The sequence below is a fragment of the Vicugna pacos genome, chromosome X, assembly GCF_048564905.1.
Source record: "Vicugna pacos chromosome X, VicPac4, whole genome shotgun sequence".
In the NCBI taxonomy this organism is placed as follows: Eukaryota; Metazoa; Chordata; class Mammalia; order Artiodactyla; family Camelidae; genus Vicugna; species Vicugna pacos.
This window is the reverse complement of record NC_133023.1, coordinates 95,537,117-95,555,796: the sequence shown is the minus strand read 5'-3', so window position 1 is coordinate 95,555,796 and position 18,680 is coordinate 95,537,117. Positions and strand designations below refer to the sequence as shown.

The 18,680-nt window shown below is 43.4% G+C and overlaps 1 protein-coding gene across 4 annotated transcripts in view; it reads left to right on the top strand.

Moving 5' to 3' along the window:
• The first annotated feature begins 1,680 nt into the window (after positions 1–1,680).
• Positions 1,681–18,680, top strand: part of ARHGEF6 (Rac/Cdc42 guanine nucleotide exchange factor 6) — a 94,844-nt gene continuing 77,844 nt past the window's right edge. For 3 of the 4 annotated variants that reach the window (XM_031671644.2, XM_031671641.2, XM_031671639.2), the window contains exons 1-2: positions 1,681–1,860; positions 3,081–3,164. In XM_031671644.2, coding sequence (XP_031527504.1) covers positions 1,696–1,860; positions 3,081–3,164 — 249 coding nt within the window. In that variant the 5' untranslated portion in view covers positions 1,681–1,695. Of the gene's footprint in view, positions 1,861–3,080; positions 3,165–12,010; positions 12,639–18,680 lie in introns of those variants that run through there. The other variant, XM_006212151.4, reaches the window with a different exon arrangement.

Genomic DNA, 18,680 nt, shown 5'->3' with positions numbered 1-18,680 from the left:
TGATTTTTTGTATTTCTGTGGTGTTGGTTGTAATTTCTCCATTTTCATTTCTTACTGTGTCTGTTTGTGCCCTCTCTCTTTTCTTCTTGGTGAACCTGGCCAGAGGTTTGTCAATTTTGTTTACTCTTTCAAAAACCAGCTCTTGGTTTGGTTGATGTTTTTCTATTGTTTTCTTAATCTCTATTTTATTTATTTCCTTTTGTGCCCAAGTGTGTGGCCTATCCTAGAGAATGTTCCATGAGTGCTTGAAAAGAATGTACATTCTGTTTTGGGGGATGTAATGTCCTAAAAATATCAACAAAGTCCAACTCTTCTATTGTGTCATTCAGTATCTCTGTTGCCTTATTGATTTTCTGTCTGGAAGACCAGTCCAGTGATGTTTAAGCTGATTATTTGGTCGTCGATCCCTAAAGCTGTGTTGAAAAGGATTCTGAGGCTTAGCAGGATCCCATGCACGGGGAGGGAGCAGTGATGGGGAGTACCGTGAATTTGCCAATACAAGGCTATATTGTTAAAGTTGGCCTTATCAGAAATTTCCTAATTATGTGACTATTTCAACTGGTTTTGAAAACATTTGAGAAAAGTGAAGATTTCTGGTTATAGACCATTTTTTTCCCAGCATTTTTAAGGCCAAGTGTTTCTTATTGGGGAAACATCAACCTTCCAGACTGTAGCGTAGACAGAGGACAAGTGTTCTTTTGTTCTCAAAAATTCTGTTTTCAAGTGCTTTTTACCCTCTTCTGTGACTATGTCTGAGCCTTTGCTGAGGGTACTGCAGCTGGATTGTGTAGTGGAACCAGGTCCAGAAAAAGAATCGCTAAAGAATGCAAGTAAACAGGATGTCAGATGTTATCCTATTTCCCTAAACATAGCTTTTCGGCTGCAGAGTAAAATGCCATTCTTCTAGCTTGTGTGTATACACAACGATGGCTGACAGCAGGCACATCTTCATTTGCTTGGCATGCTGTCACCGTGCCACTCGATGTGTTTTGCAAGGCATGATTGTGACACATCATCTTGGTGAGACCGTATGAGGACATCCGGCCATTGCTTGGAAGAATTATCCCAGCCTACCTTCTCTGAGCCCTGTTGTGCCAGCACAGCACCCCACGAGGCTCAGATCTGTCTGACCTCTGAGCCAGTTGGCATCTTCCTCTTGACAGAAGCCAGATCTTCACTGGGGCTAGACTATTTATTGACAGTGTTTTCCCAGGCTGGCCCATGAGTATCTCATTTCCAAGGTCCCCTGAAGTGCTGGCTCACCTCTGGTTCCCCGGAGCATTTGCTTCCTTCTCTCTTCTCCCTCCCCTGCATCCTCCTCACTTCCTTCCCTTACAGCTGCTTGCACCGTTGGGGTTTTTTTTTTTCTTTTTGCGTGTGTGTGTGTGTGTGTGTGTGTGTGTGTATTTCTTCTTCTTCTTCTTTTTTATCCTAATGAATTTGTTTTGCAGATTTTTGACAAAGAAATCCAGCGTTATCCAGGATTTTTTTTCCATTCAATTTCCCCATCTTTGAGTGTGATACCTGGAGTTTTCAAATCCCCTGATTTGTCTAAGAAAAGTTGTTTTAGAGCTTTGCTCTGCAAGCACCAGAAGAGAACTCATAAAAAGGAAGACGACAGCAGATGCAATCGCGGATGTGGCTTAGTCCTCGCGGCTGCCCCAGAGAGCTGTTCGGCGGGTACCGGCCTCAGTAATGAATCCCGAAGAGCGAATCGTGACATGGCTCATATCCTTGGGAGTATTAGATTCCCCCAAAAAGACCGTCTGTGATCCGGAGGAGTTCTTGAAGTCCTCACTGAAAAATGGGGTCGTCCTATGCAAACTCATCAACAGACTTAGGCCCGGCTCAGTAGAAAAGGTAAGGGAACTTTGCTTACCACCAGGGAGCGGCAGTCATTAACTCTGGAGATTTCCAATTGCCAGAGTACAGGGACACTGCAACTTTCATCTCTGAGACTTAGATATTCTTTCTTGCTGCTTTTGGTGTGTGTGAGTGTGTGGCTGGAAAAAGTCAGAAAGTGAAATGCTATCCTTTAGGAATTGGCCACCAAATATTAGTACGCGAAAAGCCTGTTATGCTGCTGGTACCGGGGACACGGAGAACGCCCGTGTCACAAGCTTGCTCTGTCATAGAGATGGATGCCTGTTACACCTCCCCGGGTACCGAGGACGTGTTTTGAACTTAGGGTCCAAAGAGCCTGTGGACTAACAGGACGATTTCTAACAGAGATTGATGGTGCTTACTGACAATTTGGCTAAAATCAATGTAGATTTTCTTCTCAAAGAAATAAGGAGGCGGAGGAAAGAGAGGTTATTTAGCAACCAGGAGAGAAAATCCAACGTGTCACATCAGGTTTGTGAAAACAATAGAAGCCAAACGTATGTTTCGAATGCAACGTGTGTTCAAAGTGAAACTAACCTTACTCTCTTCCAAAAAGTCAAAATTTTGAATGTTGGAAACCCATGATCATGAGGATGGATAATTTCTAAAGTGGGCACTTTTTGTAAGTGTAACGGCAGTGCCCTATAATTATTTTCTTAAGGTCAGCCGGGACTTTGACTGGGAGTAGGTGTCTCTTGCCGCCTTGAGTCAGTTTGTATTCTTCTTGAACAAAGTGATTTACTTATAACGTCTCAAACTTAAAAAACAGTGATGAAAAGGTGGGAAATTGTTGAGAAATGTGATCAAATGTAGAGAACAGCAAAGGGGGAAATATAATTTTTAATAAATTATCATGAGGAGGACGGAGGGAGGTAATAGGTTGAGAGCAGGAACCAAGATTAAAAAAAAGTTGTCTGGGGCTCTCTAATTTGCTATCACCAGGCTTTGGCAGAAAGCAGGAGAAAAAGTTTGTAAGTAGAGATGGCTTAGGACTAAGGGTTTGGTGACATTTGAAACAAGACCGACCGTTTAGATTTTTGCATCACTTCCTTCAGCGGTTAATTTCTCTTCCTGGAGATAGCAACGTTGCCTCTGCCTTAAAAAGCCTGCCTCATCTAGTTAAAAGCGCAGGATGAATACGGTATGCCTGGCATGGGGTGACAGTCTCCAAGTGACATTTGACTATGTTTCTCTAGTACTGTCTGGAGCCCCAAACCGAAGCCGACTGTACCAGCAACATCAACGACTTCCTGAAAGGATGTGCAGCCCTTCAAGTGGAGGTGAGCCCACCCAGGTTGCCTTCCTTGTCATCTTTGTCTTCGTTTCATTCTGCTAATGAAGACGGTGTTGTAGTCAAAGTACTTGCTTTATTTTCACGGTTAAACAGTGGCATCTTTTGGAATCCACGGTTAAGATCGGTGGCCCCCAGTTGTGGCTTGCTAGTTTGTCTTTTCCAGAAACCAGTTCCAGAACAAAACAAAAGCAAAATTCAAAATATGATACCTTTAAAAAACAGCATCCAAGCCCTGAAGGCAGGCTTCCGGTGCCAGAGCTTGTGTGGCGTCCGTACTAAGTGGTAGCAAAAGTGGGCCACCGGCTGCTGCAGAGGGGATTCCCTCTGATTACCCCAAACTGGGAAGAGTGGGAAGATTTTTCTCACTTTTTCCTATGAACACTTTACAGCAGAGGCCTTAAAGAGCCGAGAGAACCTGGCCCTGGGGTACACATTGTATGTTAAATTATGTTGCACTATTTTATGTTATACGGAGCCTTACAGTATGTATAGGGGGTGTTGCTGAGAAGGAGCTGAGACTTTCACCCATGTGTCGAATTATTTAATGTCTTTGAGCCTCAGTGTTTTAATCTGTAAAATGGATACAATAATAGCTACTTCAGGGGGTCGTTTGAAGGATCCAACGAGATACTGCATAATAATTTAGAGCTAAGAGCTCCAATGTCCTAGGATCTATATGGTAACGTATGGAGAACGTTCAGCACAGGACCAAGGACATAAGAAGTGTAGAGATGCGTTAATGGTCTTATTTGTGGAGAAGTATTAGTAGTGATTTGATCCTGGACTCTGGTGTTAGACTGCGTAGGTTCAAATCTCAGTTTTCTCTCTCTAGTAAGCTTTGTGACCTTGAGCATGTTACTTAAGGATGCCTCTATGCCTCAGTCTCCCCACCTGTAAAATGGGAATAAGAGCAGCACTTGTCTCATAGGATTGGCATGAGATTTCAGTGAATTCATGTCCCTGGAAGAGGACATGGCTCACAGTAAGTCTTCTCCGAGGGTTAGCTATTTAGGAGTGGCAGTACAAGTACCTTTGCCCCAGAGAAACTTTGCTTCCTTCAGAATTTTTCCAAAAGTTAGCCATAGCATCAGGCCACGCTGGTTTCAGAATATTTTATTCCAGGTTTCCCTGTTGCCTAATTTTAGCTCTGTGTGTGTGTGTGTGTGTGTGTGTGCACAGTATGGACACATGGGTGTATGTGGCTTTTGAGGTAAGTGTAACTTGAGACCACTCTGTACCCCTGATGGAATGATGTCTGTTATGAACAGGTCATGGTATTTTTTTATTTGTCAAATAAAAATATGGTGAGGTTGCCAATGATTTCTGCACTCTGAAGCTGCCAGAAGGTATACTGAGCTTCTTTACAGCTCTAAGAATACTAGGTGATACAGAAACACCTCCTGGGTCTGGCATTGTTGGAGAATGAGTCGTTTCACAGAAGTGGATTTTTCTGATAACTAAATGCTTACTCCCTTAAGCGCTCATGCTTAAAATATTTGTATCCACTTTGGATACAAAGCTCTTGAAAAAAGTAGAACATAATTTTCATTTCTTAACTGAAAGGCACCAGGCGTATTTTTATCTCTTTTGATAATCTGAACATCAGATGAATATTGTAAGGAGGGCATAGCTGGCACCCTGGTTAAGCACATACCTTCTCCAGTTTGACAGACAGACTTGGGTCAGAGTCTTGGCTTGGTCATTTACTGACTGTGTGCCTCTGGAAAAAGTTACTTGACCTTTCTCCACTCCAGTTTTCTCATCTATATAATGGAGATATTAATAATATCCACTGTATAGGATTGTTTTAAGGATCAAATGAGATAATGCATTTAAGGCACTTAATATGTCACTGCACATAAGATCAGCCCAATAGCTGCTCGCTCTAGGTAGTGCTGTCTGCAACATTATACCTGTGATGGGTGTGTAGCGCTCATCTTCAGGTTCTCATAAGGTCACTATATAAGGGATGGGACTGACAGCTGAGCTGGGGTGCACCCAGCACTCAAGAATACTGCCCATCCGGTCTCAAGATCCCAGGTAGCTAGGAGACAGACCTAAACACAAATATTTGCAAATTAAAAAATTATTTTAAAATGGAATATATGCACTATATATAAAATTGTGTAAATGTAAGGTGTACAATGTGTTACTTTGATCCAGTCAGATATTGTAATATGATTGTGACACTTACCACATCACGTAAGCACAGTAGAGTATTGTCTGTGTTCACTGGAGTGGGCTTTAGGTCACTAAGGCATATTTACTACTTGTTGAAAATTTGTAACCTTGAACAACGTCAGTTTTTGTCCCCCCACATCCCACCCCGTGGCAACCACCATTTGACCCTCTGTTTTTTATGACTTTGATTTTTTTAGATTCCATATATGAGATCCTGCAGTGTTTGCCTTTCTCTGTCGGACTTATCTCACTTAGCATAATGTGCTCAAGGTCCATCCCTTTTGCCCCAAATGGCAGAATGTCCTCTTTTCTCATGACCAAATAATACTCCATTGTGTGTGTATACCACATCTTTTTTTTTAAGTTGAAGCATAGTTGATTTAAAATGTTGTGTTATCTTCAGGTGTACAGCAAAGTGATTTGGTTTTTTATACATATATTCTATATATGTATGTGTGTGTGTGTGTGTATATATATATATATATATATATATATATATTCTTCTTTTTCGATTCTTTTCCATTATAGTTTATTATAAGATATTGAATATAGTTCCCTGTGCTATACAGTAGGACCTTGTTATTTATCTATTTTATCTAATATACTGTGTATTGCTAATCCCATACCCCCAATTTATACCTCTCCCTGCCCCTTCCCCTTTGGTAAGCATGTGTTTGTTTTCTATGTCTGTGAGTCTGTTTCTGTTTTGTAAGTAAGTTCACTTGTAATATTTGTATCTTTTTGAATTAGAGCCTTTGTCTTTTCCGGATATATGCCCAGGAGTAGGGTTGCTGGATCACATGGTAACTCTTAGTTTTTTTAAGGAACCTCCATACTGTTCTCCATAGTGCATACACCAATTCACATTCCCATCAACAGTGTAGGCGTGGTCCCTTTTCTCCACACCCTCTCCAGCATTTATTATTTGTAGACTTTTTGATGGTGGCCATTCTGACCGGTGTGAAGTGGTACCTCACTGTGGTTCTGATTTGCATTTCTCTAATTAGTGATGTTGAGCATCTATTCATGTGCCTGTTAGCCATCTTATATCACATCTTTGTTTTTATCCATTCATCCTTTGATGGGCATTTAGGTTGTTTCCATATCTTGTCACTTTTGATAGAGTATCTCTCAGGCCTAAAGTACCTAGCGCAGTGCCTAGTATAGGACATGCTTTATACATTTTTGTTGATGCTAGAAAACTGATAATGTAGAAAAAGCAAGAAGAGCAGGGCTTGATTATCGCCAAGAACACACTATTATTTTATATAAAGAAAGAGTGCCAGCTTGAAATGGTCAGTTTGGAAGTGTAGAAAAAATGAAGTCGGGGACACAGCAGCACACTGACAGTGCTGAGTGTTGGCTGTGGGGCGTGGTGACCACATTAAAGAGCTGCTGCTTTCTGACCCTCTGGGTGGCCAGTTGGCCTTTCCAAGTGACCTCCATCTCTGTGTTCTCATATGGCTCTAGTGTCCTAGGGTCTCTACAGGATCACACAGCTAGCAGCTGGTCAGGGAAGTCTGCTGAGACACCTGGGAGACAAAGGTGTCTCTGAAGCCCCTCCCAAACTTTCATAGTATATATTTTTTTAATATTTCCCCTTTTTCTTTTTTAAAATTTAATTTTAAATTTTTTTATTGAATGAAAGAGTCTTTAAATTCTATCGTGCTTTGCAGTTCTCAAGAGTTTCACACACATGATTTCATAATAATCCCAGGATAACCCTCTTTTTCCCTCTACCCCTTTACTGTCCCCCCTCCTCCCCTCTCTCCACTGGTAACCACTAGTTTGTTCTCTATATCTATGAGTCTGTGTCTTTTTCGTTTTATTCACTAGTTCGTTGTATTTTTTAGATTCCACATATAAGTGATATCATACAGTATTTGCCTTTCTCTGTCTGACTTATTTCACTTAGCATAGTGCCCTCCAAGTCCATCCATGTTGCTACAAATGGAAAAATTTCATTCTTTTTATGGCTGAGTAATTTTCCATTATATTTATATATCTATATCTATATCTAAAACATCTTTATCCATTCATCTATTGATGGACACTTAGGTTGCTTCCATACCTTGGCAATTGTAAATAATGCTGCTATAAACATGGGGGTGCATGAATCTTTTCAAAATAGTGTTTTTGTCTTTTTCAGATATATACCCAGGAGTAGAATTACTGGGTCATATGGTAGTTCTACTTTTACTTTTTTGAGAAACCTCCATGCTATTTTCCACAATGGCTGCACCAATTTACATTCCCACCGACAGTGTACAAGGATTCCCTTTTCTCCACATCTTCGCCAGCATTTGTTATTTGTGTGCCTTTTGATGATGGCCATTCTGACAGGTGTGAGGTGATATCTCATTGTGGCTTCGGTTTACATTTCCCTGATGATTAGTGATGTTGAACATCTTTTCATGTGCCTGTTGGCCATCTGCATTTCCTCTTTGGAGAAATGTCTATTCAGTTCTTCTGCCTGTTTTTTAATTGGGTTGTTTGTTTTGATATTGAGTTGTATGAGCTGTTTATATATGCTGGATATTAACTCCTTATTGGTCATATCATTTGCAAATATTTTCTCCTATTCAATAGATTGTCTTTTCATTTTGTCCATGGTTTCCTTTGCTCTGCAAAAGCTTTTAAGTTTAATGAGATCCCATTTGTTTATTTTTGCTTTTATTTCCTTTGCTTTAGGAGATAGACACCCCCCCACACACACACCAGTTGCTGTGATTTATGCCAAAAGAGCGTTCTGCCTATGTTTTCCTCTAGGACTCTTACAGTATCCGGTCTGACATTCACATCTTTAATCCATTTTGAGTTTCTTTTTGTATATGATGTTAGAAATTTTCTAATCTCATTCTTTTACATGTAGCTGTCCAGTTTCCGCAGCACCACTTATTGAGGATACATCTTTTTTCCATTGCTTATTCTCACCTCCTTTGTCATAGATGAATTGACCATAAGTGTATGGGCTTATTTCTGGGCTCTCTATTCTGTTCCATTGCTCTATGTGTCTGTTTTTGTGCCAGTACCGTACTGTTTTGATGACTGTAGCTTTGCAGCATAGCCTGAAATCAGAGAGTGTGATTCCTCCAGCTCTGTCCTTTCTCAAGATTGTTTTGACTATTCAGGGTCTTTGTGTTTCCATACAAATTTTAAAATTATTTGTTCCAGTTCTGTGAAAAATGTCATTGGTATTTTGATGATAGTATCTTTTGAAACACTAAAATTTTTAAATTTTAATGAAGTCAAATTCATCTTTTTTTTCTTTTGTTGCTTGCCTAATGCAAGGTCATGAAGATTTACTCATATGTTTTCTTCTAAGGATGTTAAAGTTTTACCTGTTATATTTAGTTCTTTGATCCATTTTGAATTAATTTTTGTATATGGTGTGAGGTAGGGTCTGAATTCATTCTTTTGCTTGTGGATATCCAGTTGGCTCAACACTATTGGCTGAAAAGACAATGCTTTTCCCCACTGAACTGATTAATGTAGATCTGTAGGAAGTTTTCAAATTGAAAAGCATGCGTCTTCCAACACTGGTCTTCATTTTCAAAATCATTTTGTCTATTCTGGATCCCTTGTGTGCCCATATGCATTTTAAGATCAGCCTGTCCATTTCTGAAAAAAAGTCAGTCGGAATTTGGATAGGGATTGTGTTCAGTCTGTATATTGCTTTGGGGAATCTCATCATCTGAACAATATTAAGTCTTTGGAACCGTAAACACAGGGTGTCTTTCCATTGATTTGGGGTCTTTAAAATTTCATTCAGCAATGTTTTGTCATTTTCTGTGTACATGCCTTTTACCTCCTTGGTTCATTTTATTTCAAAGTACTTTATTCCTTTTGATACTATTGCAAATGGAATTGTTTTCTTTAATTTCATATTTGGATTGTTCATTGCAAGCATATATAAATACGACAGATGTTTGTATCTTGATCGCGTGTCCTTCAGCTTTGTTTAATTTGTTCATTAGTTCCAATACTTTTTGGACTCTATGTGGTTTTCTTGTATAAGGTCATGTCATCTGTGCAGAGAGATACTTTTACTTCTTCCTTTCCAATCTGGATGCTTTTTATTTCACTTTCTTGACTAATTTGCCTGGCTAGAACCTTCAGTACAGTGTTGAATAGAAGTGATAAGGGTGGACACCCTAGTCTTATTTTTGATCTTAAGGTGAAGCCTTCAATCTTTCACCATTAAGTATCATGTTAGTTGTGGGTTTTAATAGATGCTCTTTGTCAGGTTGAAGGAGTTCCCTTCTCTTCCTAGCTTTTGAGTGTTTTTGAAAGGGTACCAGATTTTGTCAAATGCTTTTTCTGCATCTGTTAAGATGATCGTTGATTTTGTCCTTTATTATACTGATATATTGTATTACATTGATTAATTTTCATATGTTAAATCAATCTTGCATTCCTGGGGTAAATACCAGTGGGTCATGTTGTATATGCAGAGATTTGGACACATCTGTGATTATTCTGGAAGTATCTTTCTTCATAGAAATGGAGTTACTGTGTCAAAATTTGATACTTTTGAATTCCCCTCCAAAAATGCTCTATGACGTTACACTCCCACCAGTAATGTAGAAAGTGCCTTCTTCCTCATGTCCCTGGTGGCCCTGGATATTACCTATCTTTAATGTTTGCTAAAATGTTGGGTGAAAATGGTATTTCATTTATTGCTATAATTTGAACTTCATGATTCCTAGTGAGTTGGGCATCTCTCATCCCTTTATAGTTCATTATGTATTTCCTTTTCTGTGAACCAGATACATCTTTCTTACTTATTTACAGAATGGAGAGGGCAGGGAAGACACTCAGGCCTCAAGAGAAAATTTTCCAGAATGTATGGGAAAATCCTCATGTCTAGGTGGAGTGTCACTGACGTGACCAGCTAGTCCCTTGACAACATTATTCTCATAATGGTAGTTTTGTCTTTGTTCTGCCTTTGAACTTGGTGCGAGTCAGGGATACAGTTCTTGTGATCCGTTGAGAGTGGCCTGGGCGGTACCCCTCTGACAGTGTTGTCCTGGCTCCAGCCCCATGAATGACCGGTCTGTCCCAGCTCTAGTCTTGTGGCTTTCCTTTCAGCCAGGCTTTCCCCCTGCCTCTTCGCCTCATCCGCAGCAGGTACTGCTGCTTCATCATGTGCCACTCTTACGAGCAACCTATTGCCAGGCATACCCTGCCAGCTCCTATTCTGCTCCTGGGCCAAACCTACTTTGTAAAAAGATGTTTTGTTTGTGGCTGATTTTACTGAATGTGGATGAGGCTCAGTTAGTACTTCTTTTTCTCTTTCTCTTTCTCACCTCTTCCTCCTCTTCCTGCCCCTTTTTCTTCTCCTGCTCCTCCTCCTTCTCTCTTTCTTTCTCTCTCACCAACTGGTATCAGTACGACTTTTTCGTTGCCCCCACCCGCTCACAGCCTCCTGTCTCCCTGAGTCACTCCATCTGCCTTGTCACTGAAACAGCATGGGTGCCCCCCACAAAGTGGGGCCTGTGGGATGGACGATTTGCCATTTCCCAGGGGCTGCTCTGCAAGGAAGTAGTTCTAGAAGGAAGGCAGCTCTACTAATGATCGGGAGTCAAGGCTAAATCTCCCAGCTCGAGGAGAGCAAAACGTCCCTGGAGCAGTGAGGCATAAGGCCAGGCAACCAAGCAGTAGCTGCCATGGGTATCAGGAGACCTTCCTTCAGACCCTGAACCCGCCACTTTCTCCCAGGGAAGTCAGAGTCCTCTTCTCTAGGCCTCGGTTGACTCATTCGTAAAATGAAGAGACTAGAGTAAGGATTGGTAATGCCTCACTGTTGGACACTGTTTTTAACTGGCCCGTTTCCATCAGTTTCCGCTGGGGAAAGCTTTGTATATTTAGCTGCTCAATTTGAGCTAGTGCGAAGACTAAAGAGGATTTGGTAAGTTTTTGGTCCTTTTTTTTTTTCTTTTCCTGTTGAGCCAGTCTGACACTTCTACTGGAATTTCCGTGAGTTCCATTAAATGACACCCATGACTCTGGCTATCCTAATCTACCGACTGCATTGTCTTTCTGTAAAAACTGGACTTCAAGTAAGGTCGTAAATATTTCCCATCAGTCACAAAGCTTTTCATTCACCCTCAGAGAGACTATCTGATGTGGGGCCTGCTGTCAGAGAGTCCGGGAAGGGCATCCAGGATAGTTCGGGGAAGGGAGGGATGTGTAGGGCCCCTGGAGAGCGCTTTCTTGCTGGGGTGTCTCAGCCCCTCAGCAGAGAGCCTGGGAGGTCCGAGCTGCGTCCGGGGCAGGAGGAGGAAGAGGCCCACCGGGCGAGGCTGCTCGGCGAGGCCGGGATTCCGCCCGAGGCTCTGGCGGTGGCCCGCCGCAGGCTAGGCGGCGGCGGCCCTGGGCTCGGGGCCGAGCCGGGTGGCGGCCACATGCGCAGTGTGGCCGCCGCCGCTGCTCCGCGGCTGCTGCTGCTGCCACGGCTACCCGGGCGGCGGCGGCAGCGGCTGCTGCTGCTGCTGCTGCTGCTGCTGCTGCTGCTGCTGCTGCTGCTGCTGCTGCTGCTGCTGCTGCTGCTGCTGCTGCTGCTGCTCTGCCCTGCGCCGCTGTCACTTCCAGTTCCTACTTCGGCAATCCAGGTCCGGGTCACTGCTTCCCCGCCGCCGGCCCGTCCCTCCAGGCCGCTCTCCCTCCCCGGGCTCTGGCTCCGGGCTGGAGGGGGCCCGCGCGGTACTGAGCGGGGTCCGGAGCGGCCGCCAAGGCAGCTTCGCCGGGCAGCCGCTGCCCGCCCCGCCGCCGCCCCGCGCGCCCTCGGCCGGCTCGCCGCCAGCGCACCCAGCGGGGCGCGCCTCTCGCACCCCGCTTTCGGCCCCGCGATCCTCCGCCCGCTGGGTGGCCCGGCCGCTCTGGAAACTAGAACTTGAGAGCAAGAATCTGGCTTTCCTTTAGGTTGAAAAGAAAAGGCATTAAAAAAAAATCCCTGGACTGGAGAGGTTGCGGGCGCTGCACGGAGTTTGGAGACGGGCGCCCCCTCCTCGCCCGCGTCCAGCAGCAAAGTTGCAGCCGCCCCTCCCCGCCCGTGCGAGCTCTGCTCTCCAGTTTCGCCCTGGTGGCGGCCGCGCTCGGGGCAGGGTCCCGGCTCCGGCGGGGTTGAACGGCTCCCGCAGCCTTGGCCAGGGCTCGGCCGCCCGCTCCCCGGCCCCGTGACTCGGGAGGGCGAGCGGCTTCCAGGAGGAGGCGGCGGCGGCGCGGCAGGAGCGAGCGAGCGAGCAGCCGGAGGACCAGCGGGCAGCGGCCGAGCCAGGTGATCTGCCCGGGGGCGAGGGGTCAGGGGAAGGGGGGCGCGTGAGGGCCTCGGGTGGGGCCGAGGGATCCCCGCGGGAGAGGAACCGCCCTTCTTCCCCGGGCCGTGGCTTCCAGCCCCAGCCGCGGGGTCCGTTCTCCGCCAGGGCCTCGCTGTGCTCTGCGATCCCGGGTGCAGGGAGCGGGGGCGGGGGCCGAGGGCGCAGAGCGGGGACGCGCCAAACTTAGGGGCGAGTTGTCCGGCTCTGGCCGCGAGGTTTGCATCAGACCGGATTCCTTCTTTCCCTAGGAACCAGGACGGGAGTCAACAGTACTATTTTTTGATACTAATTTGATCCCCCCCACCCCAGTCTCCGGCATCGGTACATTTGGGAATATTTTCGGCTTTGAGTACACAGGTCTGTCGCAGGAATGGTTTGTGGATGGGAAAAGTCCTGTATCTACAAGGCGTTCCAACGTACCCGTGGTTAATTTCGAGTTTTCATTTTCTAGTTATTTAGGAACCCAACAGGTATTTGAGCGATTTCATGTCTCAGCTCTAGAGTGGAGAGCCCTTAAGTTTATCTCTGTCTCTTCGAAAATCTTAATATCTTTATTACTGGTTTGTTATTGTTTCTGGATATAGGGGTGACTCACATGATTTTTTTTCTTAATGTAAAAATAGAGTAAAGGAATGTATTTTTCTATGTAACTATGTATTTTTTTTTGGTCAAGAAAAGCTTCACATAAACCAAAAACCATTACAGAATATGATACAATGCTTAAAGCAAGATTCCAGGGTCCAACTGCTTTTCTAACTTTTATTTTCCTGGGAACCCCACAATTTGTCCTTGAACTTCCTATCTCAATTTTGACATTGACCGTGGTAAGAGGAGCTCCGATGACATCATTTGCTCCAGCCACAGTTCTGGTGTTCCGTGACTGAGAGCTCCTGTCTCTAATACGTAAGGCCTGGGCCTGCCCTTGTACTTCAGCTGAGACATTTCCAAGGATTTCTCTTAAGCAAAGTATTATGCTACATGCCAGGCAGTGCTGCAGTCTCTTCTTACATAAGCGAGCTTCAGGCTGGTGTAGTCCCTGGGTGCACTTGGAGCAGTTAATATCAGAGTTCTCAGTCTTGGGGAGGGAGGGTGGTGGTTGGTGATCGGAGTTTGGAACAAAGTAAATTTCCAGCCTAGAATTCTCATCTTGCGTTTCTTTACTGCTTCATTTTTGGGGAAAGCTTTCTATTTATCTTGTCTGAAACTCACTGTGCCCTTGTAAAGGATGGAGGAGAGATGGCACTACTTTCATTTGCCAGAGAAACAGAAAAGTTGAGTTAACCAAAGTCATACAGCCGACCAGGGCTATCATCAGAACACTCACCTGAATCTCCCGCCCTCAGCCCAGGATTCTATTTTGTTTGTTTTTATGAAAACATGACATTTGGTACAAAAGTGTCTCATTTGGCACATTTTGTGGATGGTATGTCTTCCAAACTACTGTTTTTTTCTTTTCTTTTTGCCAGCTCACATCCTAGCTTTGTCTTTGCTCGCACAGGGCTGGCACTGTTCTTAGGGGTGAGGACAGGAGCAAAACTTTCCAAAGGAGGGTCTGTGGTTTGGATTTATTTACTGTCTGCCTCCTCTTCGTTCATCTTCAGAGGTAGCAGGTGCTGAACAGAGTGAGCAATTAGGGCCCAGAAATGTCCAATATTCATTTGACCTCACTAGCCCAGGTATAATATTACTTTGGTCTTTACAAAGAAACTCATTCAGGAGGAGAAATCGGAGACTGCGAGTTTTGTTCGTTGACAGCAATCTGCTCATCACTGGGGTGAGACTTAGGAACTTAGATGCAAAGGAGGAAAAGGAATCGAGTACCTTCCATTTCTGAAGCACCCTACTATGTTCTAGGGATTGTACTAGGTCCTTTATGGGTATTATTTGATTTAATCCTCTCAACGATCTTGGGAGGAAGGTGATACTGTGCCCATTATACAGTGGTGGAAACTGAGGTTTGGGCGTGATCCAGACAAACGCCACACAATGCCAATGCAAAACAGAGCCAGAATGTAACCCCTGATGTACCTTACTTCAGAACTTGTTCCCCTTGCCACATGCCAGGCTGTCGCCCCAAGGAGCTATTGCTAAATACAAGAACACTTAGCCTTGGTTTTCACACAGGCCTGGGGCTGTTTTTAAAAAATATAGATGAGGGGGTCTCCCTGCACTGAGCTTTTGGGTTAATCGGTCTGCAGTGAAACCCAAGCTTTGGGATTTCTTCTTCCTTTTTTTAATGTTTAAATAAACTTTACATTGACGTGTAGCATGCATTCAGAAAACTGCACAGATCCTAAGGATAGAGTTTGATGAAACCTTACAAATTGAACACAGGCGTATCATCAGCCCACTGATTCAGAATCACACGGTTGTCAGCATTCAAAAGCCACCCCCCAACTTGTGTTCCTTCCCAGTCACTACCCCTCACCAGTAGGCACCACTGCCCTGACTTCTAAGACAATAGATTTGTATTTTTCTGTTTGAGTACTTTATATGAGTGGAATCATACATTACATACCCATTTGTATATGGTTTCTTTCACTCAGGGTAATGTTTGTACAAGTCACCCATGCTGTTGTGGATATTAGTCATTCCTTCTTTGTTATTGCTAGTAACATTCCGTCATGTGGGTGTCCCCTATTTGGTTTATCCATTCACCTGTTGATGTACATCTGGGTTGTCTCCAGTTTGGGGTTGCTGAGTACAATGCTACTATGAATATCCTTGTGCATGTCTTCTGGGGCACATTTCGGCTGGGTTTATACATAGAAATGAGACTGGTGGGCCACAGGGTATGTATATGTTTGGCTTGAGTGCCCAAAGTTTTACAGACTGCCCCAAACTTTTCCAAAGTGGCCGAGTCTTATTATTTGGTGGTTCTAATGTTACCAGCCTCCCCCTAAGCCTCGGATCTTCTAGAAAATCTTCTCTGCTGGATTGGGCAGCTAGCATCCATTTTCCCATAATCCCTTGTGCCAAGCTACCTTTCTGCTGCCTGCCTCCTCTCCCCATGATCGTCTGTGGACTCCTGTATCTCTCTGCTAGTCTTGGAGCTTCTCAAAGACAGGAACCAGAACTTGACCATCCTTATAATGCCAGCACTCAGGACAGAACGTGGCACAGAGCAGGTGCTCAGGAAATGTTTATTAAGTGAATGATTGATGGAATGACGGAATGGTCGGAGAAGTTCTGGGCTGCAGAAGGGATGCCCCATCTGTGTGCTTAGACTTGTGCACGTTATTCCTAGGAGGCTGCCTCCGGCCCTCACTCACAGCCTAATTACTTTTATTTATCCAAGCCTGTTGGAATTATGGGTAATCTGGTTGTGAGTCCCCAAACTGATTAGTAACAGCAAATTAGATTAGATGAGATAAGGTATGTGGAAGCACTTTGTAAACTGGAAAACAGCATCTAAATAGAAAGTAGCGATAAAGGGAGAAGAGGGTAGCTCTAGATTAGACGTGCTGACAATGGGCAGGAAGAGTATATATCTGTGTGTAACATGCAAGCAATGAAATCAACAGGGGACAAAAACTATAAAAAGCAGACTGCCAAACACATAACCATCTGGGCCCTTTTGGTGTGGGGTCAACCCTACACATGCTGTGTGGTCTACTGGCTAGAATTTGTGCCTCTCTGCCTAGGTCTGGGTCTGATTTCTGCTCAGGGAACCTTTGTTCTTGAGGAGTAATAGAGTAGGGTAGTGCAGTGGCCAGGAGCTTGAACTTTGGACTTGAACTGACCAGAGGTAGCCACTTATTAGGTATATGCTAATTTCCTTGGTGGTGGTGGTAGGTGATATTCAGTATATACTACCATGTTGTTATTGGGTATATGCTAATTAGATATATGCTACCTTTTAGCATTAAATGAGAGAAGGCGAATGAAGCATTTAGCCCCAGTGCCTGGCACTGAGTAAACTCTCAGTAAAAGCTAGTTCCTAACTGGAATTTTAATATATCTCAGTAGGCTGATGTTCACAAGCGATAACAGTGCATTATCAAAAAAGGGACACCTCTTTTGTTAGCAGCTATGTTAAGCAAACTCCATTTAAGAAGTGAGTCATGCTTTATAGAAAGATTTCCATTAGAAATCTGAACATTAGAAAAAAAAAAAACCATGGGTATAGGAGAGGGTAAACTGTGGGCTCTGTGGAATGATGTCTTCTCCAGGGGTTCTGAAGCTTTACACTAGTTACATTGAGAATTTAGACGGGGATGAAACTTTAAATCAGAAAAAAAAAAATCCAGACGTCTTGTTTCTCAGTTTTGGGCTTTATTTGGCAGACTGCTTGTTATTGGAAAAACATTTTTACAAAATAAAGTCGAAGGTTAAAATTGGCACATATTTTCTAATACTTAACATCTCTCTTCCAAAGACATAACAAAGTTGAACGTTTCTGGGAATTTTAGATGAAGAATGATGGCAGGCTTGACCTCTGCTCTCATGTTGAACAGCAGAAATTAATCCTGTCCACATTGTTAGCATCTTTCACTCATTAATTGAAGGTTTTTTTTTTTCCTTCTTCTGGACTTGAAATTCTGAGTGCCTCGCATCATAGAAGGTATTTGAATTTACAGAGTGTTGAAATATGTTTAAAATTATTTGTATGTCGTATTTCCATTGTTTACATAGATTATTGGAAAGACTGCATAAAGACAGTTTAAATTTCTGTGATATTATAGCCCAATGATATCCATGGATTGGAGACTGGAATCTTTAGTTTCTGACAATAGATGTGTAATCTTAAGAGTTTTATGAACTGGTTATGAAAATCCATGTTAAGTTTCCAACTGATTGTCTTACTGCTGTTCTCAGTGCTTTGCGTGGCCAATTTTTAACTGCTGAAAAGAATTTGTACACGGTTTCCTTTGTGACAACTCAGGACTGGAAATATGTTTGGGGATCCAGTTCTAAAGAGGAACTGGAGAAGACAAAGCAACCAAATTCTTCAGAGACTATGAATTATTCAGTTGTTAACCACAGTAACTTCTTTAGCTACCATTTTGTGAGCTAATAATAGAAACAGTTTGGATGGATTCCTCTTGGAATTGAAAAATCAGGAAAGCTCTTCACCCTTTTCTAGTCGATGTCTAAACTAGCAGAGTGTGTAAAAGGGGTCTTTTCCATTTCTCATGTTTACCTGGATGGAATAGTTTCACTGTGTATCTTTGAAAGCACATGTATTCATTTTCTAATTACCATTGCTTGAAATTTAAAAATCCACCCCAGAGCAAGATGCTTCTTGTTTTAGTTAAACAATTCAACAAATGGTTTTTTATTTTTGGTGATGACTGACAAAAACTTGCCCCCTTGCCCCTAGGAAATAAGTAATAAACCTGTTGAATTGGGCATAGTTGAGGGGGGAAAATAAAAATCAATTGCCTCTATACAAAAAAAAAACTGCATAGTATGTAATAATTAAAAAGGAAACATTTAGTTTCTGAATTGGGTTGAATGTATACTGATAATACCAAAAGGAAGGCATTTCGTTAGAAATTTTGGTCAATTGAATCTCCCGATGCGAGATTTCAAAGTTATCTTATTTTAAATCTAACTCACTCTAATTTGGTTTTAATGTTGATTCTAATCCAGGCTGTTTCTGAAGGCAACAGAGCACAATATAGCCCTTTATTAAAACCACACAGTCTTGGCCAGCTCTCCCCTACGCCAGCCCCATTCTAATTTGGTCCTATGTTATCACTGAGGTGGTCCCCACGGACCCGTCTTGAGCGGTGAAGACGTTGCCAGCACAGCCTAAGTATGCAGAGCCCTGGGTGCTGCTGACTTGGGGTTTGGTATTGAAAGGCGGTGCCAGGTCTGGCCTTTGAATTGCAAATGAAGGAGGGGTGTATGTCCGCTCAGTCCAGAAGCTGCACCATCTCTGTGTTTCAGCGTTGGCATTGCCACTTCTCTTGTCATCTGGAAGAAAGACATATGACACCAGACATCTGTCTAATTAGCTCCCGGCTTTGTCCTACCTTGGCGAACTGGACCCTACC